The following is a 24,972-nucleotide window of genomic DNA, read 5'->3' as shown; positions in this document are numbered from 1 at the left end:
CGAAGGACAGGGACAGGGATGCTGCAGATGGTGTTGTGGCCACCCGTTGCCCTTGAATCACCAACTGGAGGCTGTGGCTGGAGGAGTCACAGCTGTAATGGGACCTGAAGCCAAGGGGAAAAGAGAGACCCATCAGCTGCCAAGCTGTCCTTGGAGGGTGGCAGCACGTTTCTGAGCACTACTGATCACAGCCTTATTACCACCAACAGTCTACGTGTAACTACTGTAGATACTGGATGGAAAAGTGCGAATGGAAACATTTTAAGGGTAAAAAAAGCCAGGTGAGCTGGAGAGAGAGAGGCAGACTGGAGGGAATAGGTGCTTTCCCTCCCTCGGTGCTCCTGCCATGTGTATAGGCATCCACTGCTCAAACGCACATGGGGACACAGCATGAGCCCTGTGGATAAGATTGAAACATTGGTTTTGAATAACAAGGTTTTCATTAAATAAAAACACAATCTCCTACACTTTGTACAGGGATGTCAAGACCTTTAAGTAAAGACCTGATTCTATTTAATAATAACAAAGCTATTCCCAAGGTCATTTTCTTAGTAAAATTGCCCATAAAAGCTCAGATTGCATTAGCAACATTTCTTTCCATGAGTACTACCAGCAAAGGCTAAAACAAGCAGCAAGTCCTGTCTGCCTGCCTGGGGGCAGCCAGCAGGCAGCACCTTGTGGGCAGTGCTGCCCGTCCCAGCACTGGTGGTCACTGAGATATATAAATATTCACGCTACTTATACTTACACTTATACTAATGATTACATTACTTCTGGGATGTTTTAGAGTGCTTTGAGGCAAAATTGATCTCTGTTTTGGGCACATGCCCTCCAGTTGCTCACAATAATCTCCCAATGTTCACTACTTTGCCAGCGGCTGATCCCCAGCTTCGATCCACCTCTCTGGCTCCTGCTGCTTCTCCAGGACCAAACCCTGCTCCCAGCAGCTGCTCCTCCTCCAGCCCTACTTTCTCACAGACCTTCACTAGAACCCTTGTTCAGCATCACAAAGCGGCCACCCCTGCAGGCATCTCAGCCTGGCCAGAGTCATCCTTGGCATCCTTCAGTGCTTTGCTATTAAAACCAGAGCAAGACAGACAGACAGATGGAGTCATTTAATTCCTGTAAGCTGCGATACCTAAACTGAGTGGTGCAAACTGAGGCTTCCCCTGAAGTTGGTGCCTCAGAGGGTGCAGCAGGGGATACCTTGCCCTGGGGGCTGGTTCTCACAGCCTACAGAGAGCATGGGGGTGCGCACCCCAACTTCTCCTCACTGGGTCAAGTGTGGCTCAACTGGAGAGACAAGTGGCAGTGGAGGAGAAGCTGGAGTGATGTGATGAGTTGGGGCACAGTAGGACTTAGGACCAGTGACCAGCCCTATGTCTGAATCTAGGGTCCCCCTAGCAAAACTTTGCCGCCCTCTTTGCTAAAAGCCCATTTTTGTGTGGGAAGCTGATGCCTGGGACATGGGGACACAGGGGTGAAGGGACAGGGTGAGTGGCATCACCCCACTGCTGTCCCTTCCCTTTTGGAAATAATATTGCAAACTGGCTGTTACAGGTGAAGGCAGTGATTGCTAGAGCAGAGAGAAAGCCAGTGCCCCATAAACTGGGACAGGGTTTAACAGTGTGACACATAGCGAGCTAATCAAGAATTAAGCCAGAAGCTAGCACTTGGCAAAAGCCACCTCCATCTCCAGCAGCACCACATCCCTTAATCTGGGGGGACCAGGCCCAGGCACCAAGTCACCGATGTCACCTACTGCTAACGCAGGGCATCCCCAGCCCTGTCCCACTGCCTGCAGCCAGCATGACTCCGGATGACTGCTGGAGGAGAGCCTTCCTGTCTGAGAGGGCCTGGAGCTGGGCTGTTCGGGGAAATGCCTTTTGAGAGATTGCTTGGAGGACTTTGCTCGTAGTTCCCCCATTGCAGCAAGTTGGAAGTGAGGTGCAGGGCCCCCACCGTGCTGGCAGGCAGACCTCGGCAAGCCCCTGGTGTGCCACAGGGTCTGGCATGGAAACACCTCCTAAAAGCCTAAGGAACCTGTTGGTGTTGCAAATGTCTGCCGCTGTGCCCATATGTCTGCTGATTTCCATCCTTAAGACATTTACTGTATATGTTTGCCACCAGGGAAAACTACTGTCTACGACTCAGCTATATTACTGGAAGAGCAGCAGCGGTGTTCGTGCTGTTCTGAATACTGTATTTCCAGGACCTGCTCTATGGTTTTTGAAATCCTCCTTCCAATCCACGTCTGCCCTGGCCAATTAGCAAAAATGCCTGGTTGGGGTGATGGCCCCTCCTCCATGTGGCAATGCCACACCGAGAGGCTCACGCAAAGCCGTGTGAGCCATCCCTTCTTGGCGTTGGGAAGCACGGTTTGCAAGCCAATGACAGAGGGATGAAATGCAAATATCGCACTTCTTGTAAAGTAAATTAAGCTAACAGCGAGGTAACAAGCCGCTGTTAATATTAGATTAACTTGTTTGGCAAGATATGAAATTGGGTGAGCTGGATTGTCGATAGCAGAGTGCTCAATAGCGCTAATGCTGCTCAGGGAAGGATAACATCCCTCTGAAAGACAGGCATGCACCAGAAAAAAATGAAATTAAGACTGGAGGAAGAGCCAGGATCTGTGCAGCAATTACACCAGCATTAAAGATGAATGGAGAAGCAGCTTGAGATTTTGATTGCCTTTAAATACAGGCTGGTTTTTAATCTCAAAATCAGACTGCACTGTGATCAGCCATTAGCCCTGACTGCAAAAAAAGAGAGAAGAGATCCTAGATTTTAGCATTTGTATTATGAACTTAAAATATTGCTTTGATCTAAGATAAGGAGGCAAATGGCAGATAATTCAGAAGTTAAAGCCAGTTGCATGCGGTTGGCAGCTGGCAGTGGCTGAGCTGACTTTGGGAACGATGGAGACTAGGGCAGAGAGGTCACCGACAGCCGTGTCCTCAACGCAGGGACTGAGGCACAAGCTTAAATGTCATACTATATGCCAGTGGCCACTAAACTGATTAAGCAGTGGTTATCTTTAGCAGTAAAAAGGCTATCTGCTAATACTAAATGATTAGAGTCTAAAATGCCATTTACTCTGCTCTGATTCCTTGAATGAATATTTATGCCAAGTGATGACTATAACACCATCAAAAGGTTTTCGTGCTCTGCTCCGTAGAGTGGAAGTGATTATTCAACAGCAGGACTGCACTCCAGCACTTGTTTCTATTAAGCAAATTTGCAGCATTCAGACAAAAATTCCTGATAGCCTTGTCCTCCTGGGAGTTGAGTTTTTAAAGAAATCCTACTTCCAGTGCTCTCTGGGGCATGGGCTGGGGCAGGTGGGCCTTGTCTGCTGTTCAGACACTGAAAAGGGGGATACAGATGCTACACAATTTCTCCTTTGTATTTTTTTCTTAGGATAAGACAACTGAACATTTGCTGTACTCTACTCAACAGCTAGAAACCGTATCTTGTCCCGGGCTTTCCTCCCAACCAGCCAGCCGTCAGCCGGGGCTTTTGCATGAAACAGTTTCATGAAATTCCTTGTTAGGTATCAGGAGTCGGATCTACAGCTATGGTGACAAAACAGGGCTGCTGCCCATCAGAAGCCCCTTCACCCTGGCAGGAGAGCACTGCCTGCAGTTCAGACGGCTGGTACTGGCTGAACCTCCCTTGCTCAGCTCCCGCCTCGCCCTGAAGGCAGGAGTGCTCTTCAGAGGGGGTTCAGTCTGTGGTCATACACCACCCTGACGTTTACCTCCCCAGGAGGAGAGACTCGTGTTCTGACTACATCCCCTGTGATCGCTGGACCTCTGTGTACTCCCTGCTCTCACATGTGCTACCTGCTCCCAGGTAATGTTGCTAATGTTTCATCCTTGGCTTCCTTTACACCACACCACAATGCTGCCAGTACCATATAGATGGCAGCCACTAAGACTGTACCTTACCATAGCTGTTTTAACTTCCTGCCTATTTTGTCCCATTTACCAATCCACCACCCATTTTTTCCCCAAGCTCCCAGGCTGTCTTCTGCTCCATCACTCTGCTGGCTCAGCCTGCTGCACATAGCAAAAAAACCCCACCAAACCACTGCTATCCCAAGACGCATCCAAATGAGCCCAGCTCAGATACACCTCACCTACAGAGCCAGTGTGGGGACTCGTGCACGGCAAGACGTGGTTCACACCAACCAAGTGCCATTTTCAGTCATCCAACAGTAGAGTTGGATTTCCCACACTAATGACCCTCTCCTACAGCATGTTCCTGCTCTGGGGTGACATTTCTGTGGCTTTCTCAGCAATGTATGAGTGATCTGGCAACTGCGGAGTCTCTAGCTGGCATTAGCCAAGCAGCTCTGAAAAGCTACACTTTCTTCCTCCCTTCTTTCTGAAGTAAGGAGACCTCCTAAGCCAAGAAAAACATGTTTCCAGAAGGTTTAAGTACCATTCTCTGAAGGACTTAGTTTTTAAACTGGTACCAAAACACTTCTTAAGAATCTGAACTAAATCTCAATAACCCCCTCAGCTTGTTTGGTGAGCTCCCATCCTCACCATGGGACAGCACACCCTCATGCTGCCATTGCCTCAAAACCCCATGGGCAGGTGGTTAGACCACCCCTGTGGAGCACAGCCAGAGGCAGCCACCACTCAACAGCCCATTTCAAAGCAAGGAATCAAAAGGTACAGGCAACAAGCTGCTCCTTCAGTAGCCCTAGCATGGCTGCCTGCAGTAACCTCTACAGAAAGAGTACCAACTCAAAAGACACCCTCTCCCAACCTCAGCAGGTGCTGAAATGGAATAGCAATTATCACTTACCCATAGGTGGCTATAGGTGGCCTTTTAACGGCTATTCCATTTTTACAGGAATAAAAGGAGATGGGGTCACATATTTTATAATGGGTCTCCCAACCCAACACATCTGTTTATGAACAAAAATCACTCAATTAACCCATGTGACTGAGGTAACTTCAGATGACAGGTAATATTTCGAAGCATCTAGTGGTGTTTTGCTTCTGTTTAGCCATTATTAAACACAGATGTACATAAAAGCATCTCATGCAACAGGCGGTGCAGCTAGTGCTGCACTGCATTTGGCATTTGCAATTCAGAGAACACGCACATGACCCAGGACCAGTAACCGATTAAGTCACATCAGAGAAAAAGTACTCGGTGTCTATTTATTAGAGGAAAGAGAGGTAAATCTAAGAAAAAGCAAGAAGACAAAATAAATAGAATTGCAGCCATCCTTTACAGCTTCTGGTGCACTGTATTAAAGTGACACTCACCATGCAAAGAAATGTGTTTGGTACAGTCCAGTGGGTTGCACATGAATTGCATAACCTTGAAAATCATTGCACAAAGCATCGCAGCAGGAACACAGTTCAGAGCTTGTCTGCAGGAGACACTTCAAATCCGATCGCTTTCGTAATGTGAGAGGCCAAAGCACCTGGCACAGGTCAAGCAAAAAGGGCTGCAAAAGGGATGCTGCGTCAGCACCCAGCCATGTTCGAATCCTGACACCGGCTCTCACAGCAGCTCAGACCTGGAGAAGCAATGCCCCACAGGAAAACCCCTGTGCCCATCAAAGCCTTGAAATGAATGCTGTCATCAACGCCTGGGCACCTGTTGGCAGGGCTGGAGGGAGCCTGTTTCTTACAGCCTAGACGGGAGACACCAGATCAGCTGGCCAACAAGTGCTCCTGGCTGTGGAGATGCTCTGTCTAAATCCATAGAGGTGCAAAGTGAGATGCCTCTCAGCCAGCAAGGCATGCACAGCTGCCTTGGTGGTCACCGACACTGGCGATTCCCAGCCATCACCCTCCCACAGCTCATTCCCTCCCACAGCACGTGCAGCAGGGGTTTCGGCACAAGTCTCTGCATGGTTCAGGTGGAGAGGTCTAACTGCAGCAGCATGTCTTCCCCCAGTTTGTGTGTGTACACTCCTGGCTCTGCTTTTATTCACGCAGTGTCCAGGGGGTCTGTGTATGTATTTCTAATAGTCTGCTCAACATTAAGCACATGAAATACAGGCTTTCACCACACGGGGAACAAACCACAGCTAAGATGACCAGGAAACATTCATAATTTTTAATTCACACCAGTAATAAAATTGCATTACGTTTTTCATAAAATAAATGTTCCAGTTTATATACAGAAAACAGACTGTACAGAGCCCTCCCCCAGACCCCGGAAACTCACAAACATACAGGCAATGCAGTGCTCAGCTAAGCAGGCACAACTGTACATCTAAAATTGTAACTGCTTTGTGTTGGGGGGAAGTACTACAATGTATATAGTCCTCTCTGGACCGAGAATTAAAAAAATATTGCAGGCAAGCTGACAGGCGGCCGAGCGCCCATCCCACAGTGCTTCCGCCAAGCAGGGTTTGTTATTGAACCTGGGACTCGAAGCTCCCGTTCAGCTGCCCTTCCTCATAGTCCATCTGACACAAGATCATGTTGTTCTTCAGGAAGAATTTGTCTCCCACACAGAATCTGGAAGAGAAAAAGAGTTAACGGGTGTAAGTGTGAACAGAGCTTAGAACAGGGGACTTTGAGGCCATTTGGGTCTGAAGGTGACTCTGGGGACCAGTGTCTGATTTCCAGCTCTGCCAGTGGTGCCGAACCCTGAGAAAGCGTGACGTTTCCCCCCCTTCTCTCCTTCCCTACACATGCTCTGGGGTTTTGCTGTCACTTTTCCTGGCACTGTGGTGCTTGGCTGCCAGGCCATGGTTGTACAAAGCAGCTCGGGTAGCAGGTCTCTGACAGGTCCTGTGCCAACAGCGGGAGGAGACCAGGAACAGTTAAGGGATTTGTCCCTGCAGAAGAGAGGTGTCAGCTCTACACCAGGAAATCAAACGGGCAATATTACACAGAGGCTATTTGAAGTTTTTTGCTGGTATCCACATTTCCACGGTTCCCTCAGGTGAGGCAGTATTTACACTAATTTCCAGGCAAGGACTGGCTATTAAGTCCTTCCTCACCCCCTTGTGTACAGTGCTGAACAATAAATAGAAATTTCCCGGTGGCTGGACTCCTAACCTTTATCTTCATTGAGCGAAGGGCACTGCTCTCTATATACCATGTAAATTGTTCTGTTTGTCTTGAAGTTGACAGAGAAGCTTGTGATATTTAACAATTTTATTTGACCATTAAGGTCAAAAAAGTTCCAGATATAAGATCTGAGAGGTGTGAATTGACAGCCAATAGTTTTTTTCTGCCCTTCCTGCTTGCTCAAGAATCAGAAACTAATCTTTATCTCTTAAGAGAACAAATAATGCTCTTTGCACCCAATTCAGGGTCTTTTTTCTATCAGTCTCACTAGTGGGGCAATGACAAACCAGAGCACAAGGCTGTGTCTCCCTGCTCCAAGCACTGAATCTTCACTCAGCCCAGGTCCCTAAAGCAGAGAGGCACCCCAGCCACCACACCAAAAGGCAGCTCTGAATGGAGGGGAACAGGTAGGTACCAGCCTCTGGTAAGGACGAATATTGACTGGGCTTTGAAGAAAGATCAGTGGAGATGACCCCATCCTCAGGAGACTTAGCAGACCCTAGCAGAAGGTCTCTCTGCTCCCTGGCAGAGGTTTGGCAGGGACCTTGCCTACTCCTTGTCTAAAATGCTTTCTAGATTTGTAACTTGGGCAGCTTTAGGCAGAGCATCTCCATAAAACAGAGTATTTTCTGCTACAACAACAGGACTGGTCATTTTACAGCTTCTTTATAGGTCCAATATGGGCACAAGTTTTCTCCAGCCAGACATCTGCAAATAATCTGCCGTGTCGGTACAGAGAGAACTGGGCATTGGTTCTCAGTTTCTATGATTTCACTGGAGGCTGTCCATCATCTTCCCTCTGTGGCACATGCTGCAGTAGTTCTGAAACCCAACCTTTTTTGTATATTCAAAAAGCTAAAAAATTCATCTCAATTTAAATTAAGAGCTTTTATACTGAAAACTGTGCTGCACACTCTCCTTAACACCACCTTCCCCACCAGCAGGTTTACTCACTATAAATATGTAAACACAGATGCTTGCCTTTTGCTACTTATATCTACTTTAAGTACAATACAAATCTCTAGGAAGAGAAATGCAAACATTACTCTTGCCACCAGCATCATCGAGAGCTGCCTCTTGCCAAACCCAGCTTGAGTCTAAAGGAGCCCAAAGAAGAGCTGGAGAACTAGGGAGTTGGGGGGTGTCTGCGTGTATATGAGCACATTGGAACTAAAACGCACCCTGCCATTTCTACAGGGTGAATTTTCTTCTGAGCTAAACTACATTTTAGATAATGGCAACGCAAGCAGCTGGATTTCCTGCAACCCTCGTAATACCATCCTATTAGCCAGTTACAGCAGTGACAAACCTTTATTCAGTATTGTAATAAGCAACATTGACTTCATAAAAGTTTAAAGCATGGCAGGCTGAATAATGTTGTAGGACTTGCTGCAAACCTGATGTTTTGGAGAATGAAGCTAATGAAGACACCTCACACGTGGTAAAAATATTAAGAGATTTTGCTCTGATATTTAACCCTCTACACAGAGTCTAGCTACGGAAGGACAAATAAGCTGGAAGAGAACTACAGAAAGGTTTTCATAATCAAATATTTTTGTGGCTGGAGAACAAGGTAGTGGTTCAAGTGGTGTTTCTAATAAGAACTAGTTTTGGCATCTACCTCTGCAATTTTGACGATACGGTTACTTAAACTCACTGTTATCAGTTCAGCTTCTGATATTGTCTGTAACAGGAGCACTTCCATTCTGCCCTGTTCATCCAAGGTTAAGAGGGTAAGTCATAAAAGTTTGTAGCCTTCTAATCTCATGCCGAAATAACAATGCCTACATAGCTCTATGCTGTCTGCTCAGTCCATCCTTCAGAAAAATTCAGCTGCTCCCAAACTGGGCAGATCCCTTGTGCATCAAAGTGCACCTCTGCCAGAACAGAGGATTACCTGTGCTTTCCAGCCAGGCGGCAACAGTGCCTGGAGGTCATTTTAAAGGAAGAGTAGAATGGCACTTTGCACTGAGCACAGTAACAGTGTTAGCAATCACAGAGGGAAGAGAGGAAAAGAGGTGCTTTGGAGCCTTTGTAATAAAGAGTGACATTTAAAAGAAATTCCTGAAAACGAAAACTAGGTGGAACTAGGCTTTTCCATGGGAGAAGCTAGCACTAATAGCTATGCTGTTGATGACCAATACTCATCCTACAGACTCCAGGGCCAACCCAGCACTCGTGCCTGTGCAGCCCAGAGCCGCGACTTGCCTCTGCAAGGGACACTTGGGTTGGTCTAGCCCTAGTATCAACGTGGTGTTTGGGAGCATCCCTCTCCTGCCGCTGGCCTTCATGGGCATGCTGAAGCAAGCTGTGGCAAAGGGCTGAGCCTGACAGCATCTAGATGTGCTTCCGAGTCGGAGACAAACCCCACAAACCACCAGCAATTCCAGGGGTGTGGAGAGAGACCATGCCGCAGAGGGAAGGTTTCAGCTCTGCAGACAGTCACACGCTGCTGATCGGGAGCTACGGCTGTTGCGGGAGCGTGTTTAAGAGCGGCAAAACAGAAGCGGGCAACCGCAAGCTTGAGCGGGGCTGCGGGAAGGAGCCCAAGGCCCGGAGCCACTAGATGTCACTGCCGGCCCGGCGCTACAGCCGCGCCCGGGCACCGCCGGCGCGAACCGCAGCTTCCCATCGCCAGCGAACACCGCCAATGCCCTCCGCAACGGGTCTGAGTAAAGCCACCACCGCTACTAACGGCTCGCCTGGTTCTCCTCCTCCATGCCGGGGCACCAACCCGCTCCAGCCCCATTTATCCCAGTGAACCAAGCCACGGTCAGAGGGCATGGGAGGAGAATTAGACCCCACTTTGCATGGTCTCTTAAGTTTAGTGGGAGAGAGGGCACGGGTTTGCATTCACACAAACACGCACTGTGCATGGCTGCTTCATTATAGACTCCACTATGTCTTTTGGTCTAGGGTGGGCAATGAGATTTTAAGTCAGGCTTTTAGCTTGGTATTTACAGGGTTCTCCGTTACTGGCTTCTCCATTTTCCCACGAGTTTTGTCATCTCTCTCACTCCTTCACGTGGGAAGAAGTTCTTTCCTGTGAGGGTGGTGAGGCACTGGCACAGGTTGCTCAGAGAAGCTGTGACTGCCCTATCCTTGGCAGTGTTCAAGGCCAGGTTGGACAGGACTTTCAGCAACCTGTTCCAGTGGAAGGCATTCCTGCTCATGGCAAGGGGGTTGGAACTGGATGATCTTTAACATCCCTTCCAATCTAAAGCATTCTGTGCTTCTGCGATGAAGCATTGCCTCCTAGTTTCACCTTTGGGAAACACAACCACAGGTTAAGAACTGGAATACCCCAGCACAGTCCTTGGGCCCTGGGCAGTCACTAAAGCCTGACTAAACAAGCAGTAAGAACAACAAGCACCTTCAGACCTGTCTTGGACATGAATGGATGCATCAGAAGTGACTGCGACTGTGTCATGTCTGGTTCTGGGGGCTGAGAAGATTTTTCACAGCCTTCCCAAATTCAGCTGGCTACAGGTAGCCCAAATGAAACTTTGTGAATGACTCTTTATTGTATCCCTTGATGTGCATTTCCCACTGGGTAAAACCCAGAAGAAATACACAAGCCCCATTAAATATTAAGCCACTGAGATCCCCTATTAATTATGAACATTTGTTCTTAGTGCTGAAAATTATTTGTCTATTTTTCTCCTTCCTGTCTTTTCTTTTTCTCCTTCTTTGCCATCCCCAGCTTTGAGCCTCTGAGAAACCTAATTTAAGCAAAATAACATCAGTTTGCCAGAGGAAGTCCATTCTCCATAGTCTATGTTTTGCAAGGAGAGTATTTCCTAAAAGGACACTGAAGCAGTCTCTTTTATTCAGCAGCAGCTGTGCTGCGTACAACTGTGGCCCGATCTGCAGTCTGTGTGCTCCCTCTCGCCCCGCCAACTCCCACTAGCTCCAGGGAGATTTGGAGTAAAGGGGCTACAGGTACTTACATACATCACCCAGGTCAGCCTAATAAACCAGCCTGAGCCACACCAGCAGGCTGTGAGCCCCAGACAGGTAGCATGAATCAAACATTTCCCCTGTTTTGCAGGCAAAGGTATAAATTAGTTTGTGTTTGTGTGTATAATAACTGTGTCCTTACCGCTGGTTGCAGAGCTGACAGGCAAAGCAGTCCAAATGGTAAACATTATCTCTGGCCCTCATCACCATCTCAAAGGCAGGGATCAGTTTACTGCAGGCAGCACAATTCCCGGTGGTACCAAAGAGCCTGCCAAAGAAGCACAATCATTAGAAGCCATTTTAATTAAATGGTGGAAGGACTAATTAAGTGTAATTAGCAGTATCAAATACTGTATTGCACCAATAAATAGAAGTTGCAGTCTCCATTTTGCTGACCAACCAGTGTGCAGGAACTTGGGATAAAACTGCCTGGTGAGCAGGCTCTGATTGTCGAGATGAAACTTCATTTGGTTTGTGAGCCTAGGGCTAATTTGCTGTCTAATGGAGAAAAGCATTAAACACTTAGAGCACTATTTTGGGGCTCACAAAATTTCAGTCAAAACCTATCTGCCCCTCTGCAAGCAGTGGGGTAGGTGCTTGGAGCCACCCATCGTCCTCCACAGGTGCTTGCCCCATCTGAGCTCAGCCGAAACCTAACAGAGGGATAGTCTGGCAGCCTCTTACAGTGAGACACAAGACCTGCAAACTTTGCCAACCCTGGCAGGCAATGCTATCATACAGCTCAGGAAGAGCCTCACTTACCTGCTGTTTACAATGAAAAAGCACAGTTTCTCTTGCAATGAGTACACAACCATTTTGCAAGGCACCTCAGAGAGCAAGCCCTCCTCCATGTCTGCATCCCCCTCCTCTCACTTCCATGTCCCTCCTGGGAGCCAGCTAAGCCCTTCCACTGCGATCTGAACAGCATGCTCAGCCGTTCCACTTCAGCTCCCCGGTCCTTGAGGACAGCCCTTCAGCACTGGAAGCTTTGCCATTTTCATCTTGGTTTTCACTATCTGTCTCCCCAGATGTCTGCTGCTGTTACAGCTCCCGTCGGGGGACTCAACCAAGACTGCAGCATCCTTCCCCCAGGCGCCTTATCCGAGATGTCTCTGCAGACCCCTGTGCACGCCAGGGGCAGCACGCCACTGCAATGTTAAAGCCACATGAAGCAGCTGGGGCATGGATCAACAGGCCAACAAAGCCAAGTTTCACCAAAGGCTGTGGTCAGTACACATGTGGTTAGTTACTTTGCTTAGGAGATTATAAAAATTGTATTTGTGGGGGGATGAGCCTCAAGACATATGATTCCTGCTGACCATTAGCTCTGTGCATGCAACGCGTCGCTGCTTGCAGACAGATTTGGGCTCGTGGTTTGTTTCAAGCCACTGGGTCTGGCTGATTCCACAACACAGATGAGAAGCATCAGGAAAATCTATAACCAATTTCTAAACCTGCAATTTGCCAAGCTAATCAATACTAATTATTACTGGCCAGTAATTGTGAATTAAACCACCCAGCAATGTTATAGAAACCTCCACACAACTCTCCCACCCTCCCACAGCGCTGTGCTCCTGAAGTCAGCTTGCTCTTCAGATAGAAAAAAGGCTACCATCATTTTGCATTAGAAGTGATATCAGTGGTCTTTCATTAGGCCTGGCTGGAAAACCTCAAGACTTCCTATGAAGAAACAGCACTACGTTTGTCTTGAAAGCCAAACAATGCAAACCAAATAGGAAACACTTGTGCAGGACTGAAAAATTGCAAAGGGAGTACCAGAATTTCTTCCCCCACGACTTCATCATATGAGGGCTGAAAGGCAGAGGAAAATCCGAGCTTTATAGTTTGCTATACAGCAAACTCAGACCATGTAAGAGGCTGCCCCACTACCAATTTCTCCCTGCAAGCTGACTTGGGCTTGCTCCTGCTCCCCCAGGCAGGCAGGCAGGCAGGCAGGCAGGAGAGGCAGCTGAGCATGGTACTTGGCTGTCTAACATCAACAGACTGGACTGCAAAAATGTGGCATTGAAAAGCATACAGGTCTCCACCCCAAAACGCCCTGGCTCTCATTCAGTACCCGCTTGCAAATCAAGTCATTAATACAGACATCCCTCCTTTCCTCCCCCAGCGCAGCTCCCCTCTCCTACAGTACCTCACTTGGGCATGGCAAAACCTGACAGCTTTCGTCAGGGTTTTGCCATTTTCCATAAAACCAGGCATCTGTTTTTAGAGTACCCAAGTCACAGTAAACTAAAAAAACGAGTCCAATATGTTAGGCAGCGAAACTGGGAGGTTAATCCTAGATTTGCTCTGTGCCCAGCATTGCTACATGCACAAGTATAAAATATCCATTATTCATTAGCATCACAGTAGTGTGGAGCTCAATCTAGATTAAACAAAATAAAGGGGCCCCAGACAGCACCATTTGCATTGTTAAGCAGGCGCTTTTCTTCAGCCTTCAAATAGGAGACTTTTCTAAATGGAAATGATGGGGAAATTTGGACAGATGTTCACTTAACTATTTAAACAGTTAGCTTAAGAAACATGAAAAATGTATTTGGCATCGTATTCACCTGTCTCCTTTCCGGGGTTTTGGAGGTAAACCAATTGTTAAACAGCTTTGACTGTTTGCATAAGATCTGAAGCTTATGTTCTGTCCAGATGAAATCGCGTTGCCTTCTAATGTCTACATAAATGTAGCTTCCAGCTAGTCCGCGTGCTAATCTTTTTCTCTTCTATCAAGTTTTGCAGTCCTCCATACCATCCCTCTTCCAACAGATGAACATTTCACACTTACTCTAGCACTGCCTAATTTTAATCTGCTTTTCAGGGAGTGGTTTAGAGCCTTGTATGTTCACTATAATTCTAAAAATATGCTGCAACTTGTAGCTCAGTGAACATGATTTTATTTTCTTTTTTAGTCTACTGAAGAAACGGCAAAATGAACACAGACTGTTACCTTTTCTTGTTTGCTTGTAAAAAAAACCTGCTTCCTCTGATACCTACTTACGCAGAAGTTACTTGAGCTGAAACTTTCTTTGGTGGGGAGCTTAACATTGTTGGAGGACAAGAAGCAGGAGGAAAATGTTCCACCCCGGGCCCCATCTGTGGTTAAATTTAAAATAACCCCACAAGAACAAACTGATCTGCATTCTGTCCCCCAGACACCTTCCTAACAGATGCAATACTCTCTTTCACATTCACGCACACAAAGTTGAAGCACATTAGAAAAAAAAATCTATCAGAAGATGCTCAGCATCTACTTACAAGCTTGGAGCCATTGGCATAAAAGAAGCTGGAAATACAGAAAGGTTTCAGTTTAGAGTTGTTTTGCTGCTTCTTAAACCCCCTTTTTTTCATCTCCCTTTGAAGTTAAAAGGCAACAATTTTTAAGCACAGATTTATTCCCCCTTACGTAACAGGAAGACCTAGCCAGCTTGCAAATAGGCATAGACTATGCAGATTTAAAATTCAGCACAATTAAACTTTTACCCTGTGGTAGTAATTATGTTTAATGGCTCTTAGCCTGAACTTAACCATGCCTATTGTTGTCAGCCAGTCTAAAAGCAGGAGTTTGTCCAAGGACAATTTTCTGTAGTTTATAGGCACACTAAAAACCCCGCTATGCACTGTTCTCATTGGCCATTGATGTCAGTGTGTATAGTAAAAATTAAAGCTAATTGGCATACAGGAGCAGCAGTGAATGCAAATGAATTAATGGGAAAAGAAGGGAGCGCTCCTGGAAGCAGGAGGCAACTGTCGAAGGATGCTTTTTATGTAGTCTTGTCTGGGCTAAAGGGTAGTCTTCTGCACGATGGCCCAGACCTCACCAGCTCTGTGAATACACCTGAAGTTAATTCAAACAATAGCAAAATCACAGCACCCTGCAGATTTTTTTTTTTTTTTTAAAAGGAATGGTTAGGGGTCCTTACTATAGGGAAAACAGTACGAAACTTCTCATGTGAACATATTAAGTTTAGCACCTTTCAACAGATTTCTCCTTCTCCAACCAAAATGTGCGGGATGGCTAAACTGAGAACCAAGTTACCTATTTCTGTCACCACTAGAAACAATAATCTGTTTCCGTCACTGCCTACAAAGGAGAGAGTCCCCATTTCTTTTTCTCCTTATCCTGGTGCCTGAATAGCTAGCAGCTTGCAATCAAGAAAGAAGGAGAAAATCCACAGAAGGAGTGAAAATTTTGGAGCTGTTGACTTCACAAGAGACAAGAAAAGAGGAACCAGGACAAGCACATATAAATAATGAGTGGTACAGAAAGGATGGGTTAGGAGTGTCAACCACATTTTTTTAAGCAGCACAAGAACAAGATAGGTTCAAAATTAAACAGCTGAGTTGAGACTTATAATTCCCCCAGGCAAGAGGCTTCATCAACACTGAAGGGTAAGAACTGTGAGCTGTAAAAGGACTAGGCACTTATCTACAGGTAAATATCAAGGCTAGGTTGGACAGAGCCTTGGGTGGCATGGTTTAGTGGGAGGTATCCCTGCCCAGGGCAGGGGGGGTTGGAACTAGATGATCTTAAGGTCCTTTACAACCCTAACTATTCTATGATTCTATGATTCTACATTTGTACATATTGTATACAGCTACATATTTCTCTCTATATTTGTATACCCAGATTATCTGGATATACAAGTTTTGGAAGAGCTACCAAACCTCATGCTCATATCCTCACTAGCTAGTAGATGAAACAGATTTTCCCATACACCTTCCCTATATGCCTGCTGCATATATCTCCTAGTTCCATCAGGACCTGCTGTAGGACAAGACTTGCTTTACATACCTGAAACTTACCAACATCAAAAGAAAGGGTTTTGTCCCTACTATTTGAAACAAACCAACGACTAGTCTTTGAGTGAGGATGGCTCTTAACAGCTTGCAATCATTATCTTTCCCATCTGTGGATATTAGAAATACACTGAGCTGAAAGTCGGATTTGACCAAAGTACTGAATATGCCAATAATTGCAGGGAAAGCCTGAACATCACTTAAAAATATAAAAAGATTAAGCTTAAAAGCAACTTCAGACTTGAGGTTCCCAAATTCTCTGTAGTCAGCCTTTGTGTAATATTCAGAGAAAGGTGACAGGCGTTTCAGCACGGTAAACACATATAAGCTGGTGCGCCCTTCTACCCAGGATATCATCCCTTGTCAGTGCTGCAGTGGGAAGTCATGTCAGCTGAAGGAAAGAAAACGCATTTTGATACTAATAAAGTTGGTCAAGCTGTCCTCCCATGAAGCCTTCAAGTTCAATCCAAAGAATTTACATCTTGCATGCCAAAGGGTTTGGAAGTCATGGATAGCATAGCAGGAGGAGCTGAACCAGTGCGGTACAAAAAAGCCCTCTGGTCGGGTGACCACAGTAGTTCAGAGATTACTGGGAATAAACTTCAAGGTTCCTCAAGGGCAACTGTTTTCAGTTGAAGAATGCATCTGAATGTTAGCTTGGTTTTACTTGTTTGGTCTCTGCCTCCGTATTTTCAGTAGATAGTTACAGTAGGGCTGGGACTCTTAGGAGGGAGAAGTCCAAGTCTTCCTCCCCTGTTCCAGTCTTTCTTAAGGTATAACTGAAGCCACTGACCTAAAAACCCAACTTGGCTGTCTCTGGCCCTGCTGAACACTTACACAACCACGTCCTCTTAGGGTACTTTAAAAGCAGCAGTCATAAAACTGAAAGGTTGAAAGTGCCAGAGGCATGCTAGTATACCACAGCCAGGCTGAATTACTCCCCACAAGCTTTCTGCTTCACTGGGAGGTTGTGGAGAAGGAAAAAGAGGGTAGAAAAAGGAAATGAACAAGCCAAACATCGCTTGTTCATCCTGAAATGCACGGGACATGAGAAACTCCTGGACCAGCTACATGCAAAAAGAAAAAATAATCTGTACTTTAACATCACAAAGCACAGCAATGTTGCCAAGACACACTGTATTTTCAATCTAATTAATCCCCCTTAATCTGTATAGATACTAAGTGTAGAAGTGAGGGTATCCTACATAGCATGCAAGCCACTCCCTGTTGTGATGCAAGAACAGCACTTCAATTTAGCAACATTTTAGGCTCTGAGCAGAAACCATTTGTTCAGCTACACTGCATGTATACCTCTCCTGCCCACGCCAAACATGTCCCTTGAAAAGCAAGCAGGACATGCTCTCGGTGCATGCATGCACACTACTCTCCTCTGGTGGAAAAGAATCCCAGCTTCCGCAGGCTAGAGCTACACTCAAGAATATTAGTGATGTCTCTGGCAGATTAACTTGAATTCTGCTAGCTGTGGCATGCACTTCTCAGTTCCTGAAGACTTGTGCTTACACATCCGGCTGTGATATAATGGCTTGGTTTAGGACCTTTGTTACTGACTTGGGGAAGCCCACCAGAAGGAGGGCATTTGCCTGCATCCTCATATGCCAGAGAGCATGGTGCCTGTGTTTGGGCAAGATTGCTTTTCATATCCCACACCAAAACTAAACCCTGCACATCTGCCAGACACAGAACACTTCATCTGAAGGGCTAACAGAATGAACCTGCTGGGGCAGAGCGAAAACTGGTATCCAACAACTGGAAAGCCCAGTACCAGGCATGTGACTCATTTGGAACAGGAGCTGCTAAGGGTGGAGTTCAAACCTCCATGATACAAGCAGCGCTGAGGGGTGCCAGTGCCAGGGGATGGCAGTCCTACCGGGACCTCTCTGTCCTTCAGATGGGGTACACAGGGCTGATCAATCCACCCACCAGGGGCACCAACACTGCGCTCAGGTTGCAGGACTGATCAAAACATGCGGGAAGTCGGATAAAAAGAATTTCCATGAAATCCATTGTGAACAGCATTAGGGCTCTCCAAGAAGCCCTTCTCTCTTACTGATACACCATCATTTTTTAATACACGTTTGGGGTTTTCCTTGGAGTCTAATTAAAGCCCTAATCAGTTTAAATGATGAAAACCCCTCCCAATATCAGCATATCAAGCATGCAGAAGTGACAGTTCTGCTCCTGTCATAGCGATCCTGACTCGCCTTTGCTTGTGCTAGGGCACCATGCTGAGTAAAAAGGAAAAATCACATTCTTCATCAGCACTTCACAGTGAAATTTAAGTTGTCAGCTCCTCACGGGAAATCCTGATGTAACACCCAAACCGTCCCTGTGAACTGGAGCTTGGTGAATGTTTAATTACGCTCAGGAACAAACACGTATTGCTGCGTGGGGGCTGCGAGGAGCTGTCCAAGCTGCATGCTAAGCTGCTCAGTCCCAGAAGCGGCTTCTTCAACAGCATTTGCTTATCAAAAATAATTAGAGGTAGGAATGCTGGAACTGTGATTATGAAACAAATGGTAAATCTATTTGCTCAGAAGAAACGTATCAAAAGATACATCTAGACACAGCTGGAGACTGAGGTGATACTGCAAGGATAACAACTCGAGATCCAATTTCATCTTTCATGATTAAAAAATGAGCAAGAAAGTGTTTTATGAAATGTGAAGGTTAACAAATGTTCCTTCACAAGCAATGACGACAGTTTATCTTTTGAAACAAATGATCGGGCTATGGTCTGCTAGCAGCTCCTGAAATACATTTGAAAGACTTCTTCTAAAAACCCACCGAGGACCAGCGCATGCGGCCAGCAGCCTACCATGCTGCCAGTGCTGCAGACAAAGCTGGCTCCAAAGCAACACCAGCACAGCGGGGCAGGAGCCAGCCGCCCTCCCATCCCAGCCTTCTGCCCCACACCAGTGATAGACGTCCAAAAGTTCATCCCTCTCCGCAGTCCCTGCAGTGGCTGCAGCCCAACAGCACTGACCTGCAGGAGGGGTGGCACAAGGAGGATCCCAGACCTGTAAATTGGCAACAACTTCAGCTGAATTTCTAAGCTGCCCAAAATAATCCAGGAGCCCTTTCTGTCTATAGGTAAGCACCTATATTATTGCTGCCTGCCCAATGATGAGGCAAGTGGAGCCTGGTGTTGAGTGATAATGGCTAAGTCTTTGGAGCTGTGGGCAGCAACAGGCCTGCTACAGGCTGCTAGATGGGAGAAAGCACATCTCACCAGGTAATGGAGCACGTATTCCCAAACAACACAATCAGCTCACAGCCAAATTGAAAGAACCATCAGCCTACAAAGATATCGTGAAACACCAATTTTTAATCCTGGTCATTACACAGCAATATTCCTTTTGGGCTTCAGATAAAAAAGATACATATATTTACAGTTATGGGTGCAGAATCAGTCTAGCTTTTCAATTTTCACATGATGGCTGACCTACTAAATACCAGTGCGATATTAACCCTGTTCTTATTCAAATGCATATAGAGGAAGTGGCCAACAATAAATACCTTTGATTGTCCTTCAGGTAAAGTACTCCCTTTCTGGTGCAAGTACAGTGTGAAGTATGAAAACTTATTTTTAGGAATGAATTCTACTAAAATTTAACTACTAGAACAAATACCATGAGTTGTTTAATGAGGAAAAAAAGAGATGTGGATAGGGGCTCTAAAACTATTAAAGTGAATGCATTATATAATGATGAGAATATGTAATTCTCCAAGAAGAAAAATTCAAATTAACAGGAGTGAACAATCAGTAGAGAAATGGTAATGGCAACTTTAACTACTTCTGTTAATAGAATTAATAGTTAAAATTGAGAAAGAAATATTATGTGTAGAAGGCAACAGAAGATGTTTTAAAGTAAAAACATAGCTTTATACTTCCATAAAATATGGGACTGCATAGCAATGCCCTTACTCCTAAACTGAAAGGGTTCCTTAGCATCAGGAGAACAGAACCCAGGAGTTCAGCAGAACCCACCTGAGCATACTGTAAGGCTAAATTTATTTATTAGCAAGAACACAAAACACCATAGCTGTAAAGCTGGCTAAGGAGCTGAATGCTAGTTAACAACTGTGTTACAGAATTAATGTAATGCTTTCCTAGCTGAGTCCTGGTCAGATTTCCTGGGATATGACAGTTACATTGTTCTTTCCAACAAAAACAAGTAAGAAATATTTCTAGTGGACAAAGCTGCTATAATGGACTAAACTCAGATAGAGAACAAATATTTGAAGTAAAGCCCACATAAGTCTTCCCTCCACAATTTAACCATGCTGCACAAATAGCAACAGACTTCTCCCATGGTGGGCCAGGGACTATTCAAACCCAACAAATGGAGGCAGAGGGGCTACAAGACCCCTTTCAGGCACAGAACAGGTTTGTTTCAGAGACCACACTTAACTGCTTGCTGTGACAGAAGCTGTATGGATATGGGCAAACACTAGCCCAAACTATTGCCTTCCATGTTTTATATTGTGAGTTGCTCTCTCTTCTCAAACATTTTCTGAGGTCTACCACTCCTGGCTTCTTTCCCATCTCTAGCACAGGGTTCTGGTGTGGCCCAGAAAGTCATGCCACCTGGAGACCAGTGAGAAGATCACAGATCCAGCTTTTCCACCTTAAAGCAGCACTGTCAGGACAAATCAAGGAAAGAAATGCTCTACAACTGCAGTAATAAAAAGTTTTGTCTAAGTTTAACAGCATCAATACTGCTTTCCTTCGGCACTTTAAAGTGTCTGATTTGATGCCACCCATTATTTTTGTTATGAAACTAAAACAAAAATCAATACAGTGCTTATTAAACAGACAAAACATGGGGTAGGTCTTCAGTCTCAAAAAGCAAATGTGAATGGGAATCACTTCCCAGATTAGTATTTCTAGCAGGGCTCTGTAACATGTAGAATAACACTGAATATCTATCTTTCAGGTCAGATTAAAAAAAACCCCATCAAACTCAAACAAACACCACACTGTTTATCAAGTGCACAAATGACAAGTCTAGAGAAGTGATAAATAATGAAGAGGAGGATGACTGATGAAGAGACCTGGATTGCTTGGCAAGCTGGGTGCAAACAAGATAAAAATAAAGAAAAAAAATAAGGTACAAACAAGATAAAGAAACACTCCAGAAACTAAACCAGCTTATGCTTTCTGGGAGAAAGACTATTCCTGCAAGAAAATCTGAGAGATTTTGGGGTCCTTGTGATTAGTACCTAGCATGGTCCAATTGTGATACTACAATGAAAAGAAATTATGCAATCCTTCACAAGAGATCAAGAACTGTTATATTCCTCATTGATATGTCAGAATTATGTCCACAACACAGAAAGAGGACAGCTGAACTGAAGGAGGGTCAGCGAAAAACTGGAATTCTAATTTAGAGTTAGAAATCTGTTGTTAAAGAACTTTCTGAAGCTCAGGGTTTTCAGCTTAGCACAGACAGGGTTAAGGATACTTCTACAGCAAGTGACCTGTAGCATTAGTAAATACCCAGACTTGAGCAAGGTACAGAAATTATTTCATGATAGTGAAGACAGTTAACTCCTCACTGCATTGTTTCCATCTTTCCAAAGACTGCTTATCCTGTCTGTTCCCCCTCAGAATTGTTCCGCCCTTATCCAAGCTCCTCCTCACTTATGTTTTGGGGATGCATCCCACCTAAGCAGGTATGGACTGCAACTGCTGCCAGAATTTCAGCTGACACATTTCATGTCTGCCCTGAAGAATTTCACCTCAAACAGGAGCAAAAACCCTCACATGGGCAGGATGCTCTTGTACACTGCCTGGCTAAAAGGCAAGGTGGCAGCTCCCACATGGCACTAATAGACTTTTCTTCTATTTGTCTCAGTGCTCAATATCTCATCTTTACAAGGATAAACTTGTTTGTTCAAGTTTACTAAGAAAATACTTACTAAATATTTTCAGAGATGTGTTTTATATTGAAACACTTGAAGCATCTGATCACTGAGACTGCAAGGTTAAATGACATTTTACCTCCCTGTCTTAAAACAGTGGGCTGGTTTTGTTCTGCTTCAGGCGTGGCTGCTGGCTGAGGTTGCATAGGAAATGCTACCAGTGCTTCAGGTAAAAAAAAAAAAGAAAACATAAACAGTAGCTGGAATAAAGTACATTCTTCCAAAGGAAAACCAAAGCAAAACTTGGAGTGCTTCGCATTAAACCTGCTGTCTTATCAAAATCCATTTGCGTTTATACGCAGTACTTTGTACAAAACCCCACACACACCAGGCAAAAAATGCCATGTGTTGTTACATATTGCAGACACACACTGACAGGGCAGTCCTAACTCAAAGTTAGTGACGGTTTCTACAGGCTTCCCCATGCAGAAAAAAATTTTTGAAGTTGATCTGCAATTTTGGAGTCTTTTGCTCTGTTTACTTAATGAAGAGACAAGAGCCCCTTGGGATGAACTTTACTCAATACAAGCACTAGAAATCTATCTGAAAGCAATCACTAGAAAAGGTAAATGTTTGGTCAGGCCTCAGTCAATATACAGAAGTGTAACATCAAAGGTATGCAAGAAGAATTAACAGTGTTTTCCTAAATTTTTCAACAAGCACGGTTTGTTCTTCTTGGCTCGTAATAATAAACAGTTAAGTCATGCCTTCCTGCTTGTACCTTTATCCTAAAAATAGGATTCAACCTCCCTGACTACAAAATACATTAAGTGCAAATAAGAAGCCTGCTTAGACAGAGGAAGAAACTCCAGCCACTTCTGGACAGGGTTGACCATGCACAAGTACGTGTTTTCATAGTAGAGGTTTAGAAAGACAAACAGTTGGCAGCACACTGAGAGGCTTTGGGAAGAGCCCACAGTACGTTCCTCTATTTACCTCAGGTAATCTCTGCGGCAAAGAATGAGATTTGCTTTTGTGTAAAGAGTTGATCCAACCTCTCCAAGACGACAGTCACAGCAGGCACACTTTAGACAATCTTCATGCCAATACTTATCCAGAGCCTTCAGCAGGTACCGGTCCTTGATCTTCCGGTTGCAGCCAGCACAGCCCTTCTGCTTCCCTTTGGGTTGTACAGATAACATCGGCACACCTGCATGCAAACAAAGCATTTTCTTTAGAAGATATCCAAACAGCTTGAAGAGGTTGCCTGCGTTTGGGGTAGCTATGTGAGCTATATGTAGATCTGTGAGCAAACACTGCTGCTGGTTTCATTACAAGGAGTTCACGCTGCAAGAAGCTGATAGTCAAAGGAATTTAAACTTCATATGCTGTTGCAGGTTAAATGGGAGTGCAACAGAAACGCAGCCCTTTTTTTCCCTAAGGGTAGGATTGACACAAAGCACCATGCTTTTTTTTTTAATTAGCATCTTGCAGGAGAATAAACTAGCTGCAATTTCAACATTTGCTTTTTCCCTCATTACCAGTACCCTTGTGTGGTTAATTACCTGCCACAGGCAATTACGAAGATCAGAAGGGCTATCACTGTACATACCCCCCAGTCCAACATCTTGGATGGATCAAGTTTGATGGGGAAAGGAGAGGAGTGGATATAAAAAGATGTGGTATGCCGCTGTTCTTCCTCTTTTGTGAAATCTAAGGGTCATAGAGGCCTTAGTGAGCAGCTCAGAGGCTGCTCTAAAAGAAATGTCATGCAGAAGCCCATGAGGATCACTTAGAATAACCCAGCTAGTGCCCCACTACCACTAGTGAAGCCATGCTCCTTAAACAAAGCAATACCTTCTCCTGTACCACTGGAGAAGGCAGTAAAAAGCCACTTTTTTCCTCCCTGGAAACCCCTGCTAAGACTGCAAAGCAAACGCACTAGGTGTGATGTGGTGGCAGGACTGAAGTCGCTAGGCTGGAGCAGACTTGCTGTGTCCACCTTCCTGCTGTCTCCAGCTTTTTCCTCTCCTCCAAGCAGATAGTGCCTTCCATGGTGGGCACTTACACGGCTGCAAGACCTCTTGCCCTTCTCAGTTTAAGAGGGAGGTAGGGAAGGATTTTATGGAATCAACAGGCAAGGTGGAAAAATTAACAAGGGTGTACTGTAGGGAGGAAGGGGACAGAAGATGAGGAAAGAAGACACAAACTCACTGAGACGCCAGAATCCCATTTTCTCTAAAACCTTAATTTTTATTTTTACTAGTGTCAATCACTAAAAATGACAATGCTGGGCCTGTAACAAGCATGCCATGGGCATAACCAATACAGAGGAGAGGGAACACTGTAGTAGCAGGTATTACTGGTTATATACTCATGCACAAGTGAAGCCACCATCTCTGTAAGAAGTGTTGGTTGTCCTGGAAAGTAGCAGCTTGATAATGGAATTATTAACAGTCCTTACCAGAGAGGACTAAGTCAGTGCCACTGTAATAAGTGACATTTGCTGCTTTCCTTAAAAGTCAGGGTGACCTGACAGTGGCACATGTAAAACCCACCACTCTTACAGTAATAATTGCTTTGTCAGAGCTTCAAGCAGACGACAATAGCACTTAAGACACCTCTACACAAACAGTGAGGTATTGATCCATTTGTTATCAAAGTGGTCTCAGCAGCACAGAGACAGGTCAAGTAACGTTCAAAAACTCTTGACGCTTAAAGAGCCCCCTGCCTTTTACTGTGGCACACTCAAAACCCACTTGCAAAGTCAATACAAGCAAACTTCTGATGCCAGCAACAAATATGCGATAATTAAGTGAAAACTTAAATCTCTGTTTGACTGTCACATATGCGACTCATAACGCTTCTGAGAGAAATTCTACGTACACAGCCACAGAGAAACATCCACATGTTTGGAAAGAGGGAAAAGACAGGGAGGTGTCAGAAGTGTAATGTACTGAAGGTGCTGGGGGTCAGACCGCACAAGTCCTGTGATCCTGGTGACAGTTTCTTACAAGAGGAAGGGAAGTAGCTCCGTGGTTCTGGACACAGAACCACTCTATTTATTTAAATATTTTTAAGATACACTTCAGGAGCAAAGAGAAGCTTCACTTTTTGAGTGATTTCTTTTTCAGAAAACCTAAAGCCTTCAATCCGTGCTCTCTCCAACTCCATGCCAGGAAAACAGCACATCGTGAGAAGATACTGGCTTATTCTGGCAGTAAAGGCAGAAAAAGAGGCAGGAAAGGGTGAATACATG

The 24,972-nt window shown here is 45.2% G+C and overlaps 1 protein-coding gene across 1 annotated transcript; it reads right to left on the bottom strand.

The window, feature by feature from the left end:
* Positions 1-6,394: 6,394 nt before the first annotated feature.
* LMO1 (LIM domain only 1) lies at positions 6,395-22,918 on the bottom strand (the record flags this gene model as incomplete). The annotated part of the gene is made up of 3 exons (XM_080618767.1): positions 22,710-22,918; positions 11,161-11,286; positions 6,395-6,500 (listed from the first exon to the last, which is right to left on the bottom strand). The coding sequence occupies exons 1-3, from the start codon at positions 22,913-22,915 to the stop codon at positions 6,395-6,397; spliced, it is 438 nt and encodes a 145-aa protein (XP_080474893.1). The 5' UTR covers positions 22,916-22,918.
* Between the last annotated feature and the right edge of the window lie 2,054 nt (positions 22,919-24,972).

This window comes from Psittacula echo (assembly GCF_963264785.1).
Source record: "Psittacula echo genome assembly, chromosome: 5".
NCBI classification, from domain to species: Eukaryota; Metazoa; Chordata; class Aves; order Psittaciformes; family Psittacidae; genus Psittacula; species Psittacula echo.
Note: the sequence above shows the minus strand (reverse complement) of the source record. Positions and strands in the feature narration are given on the sequence as shown.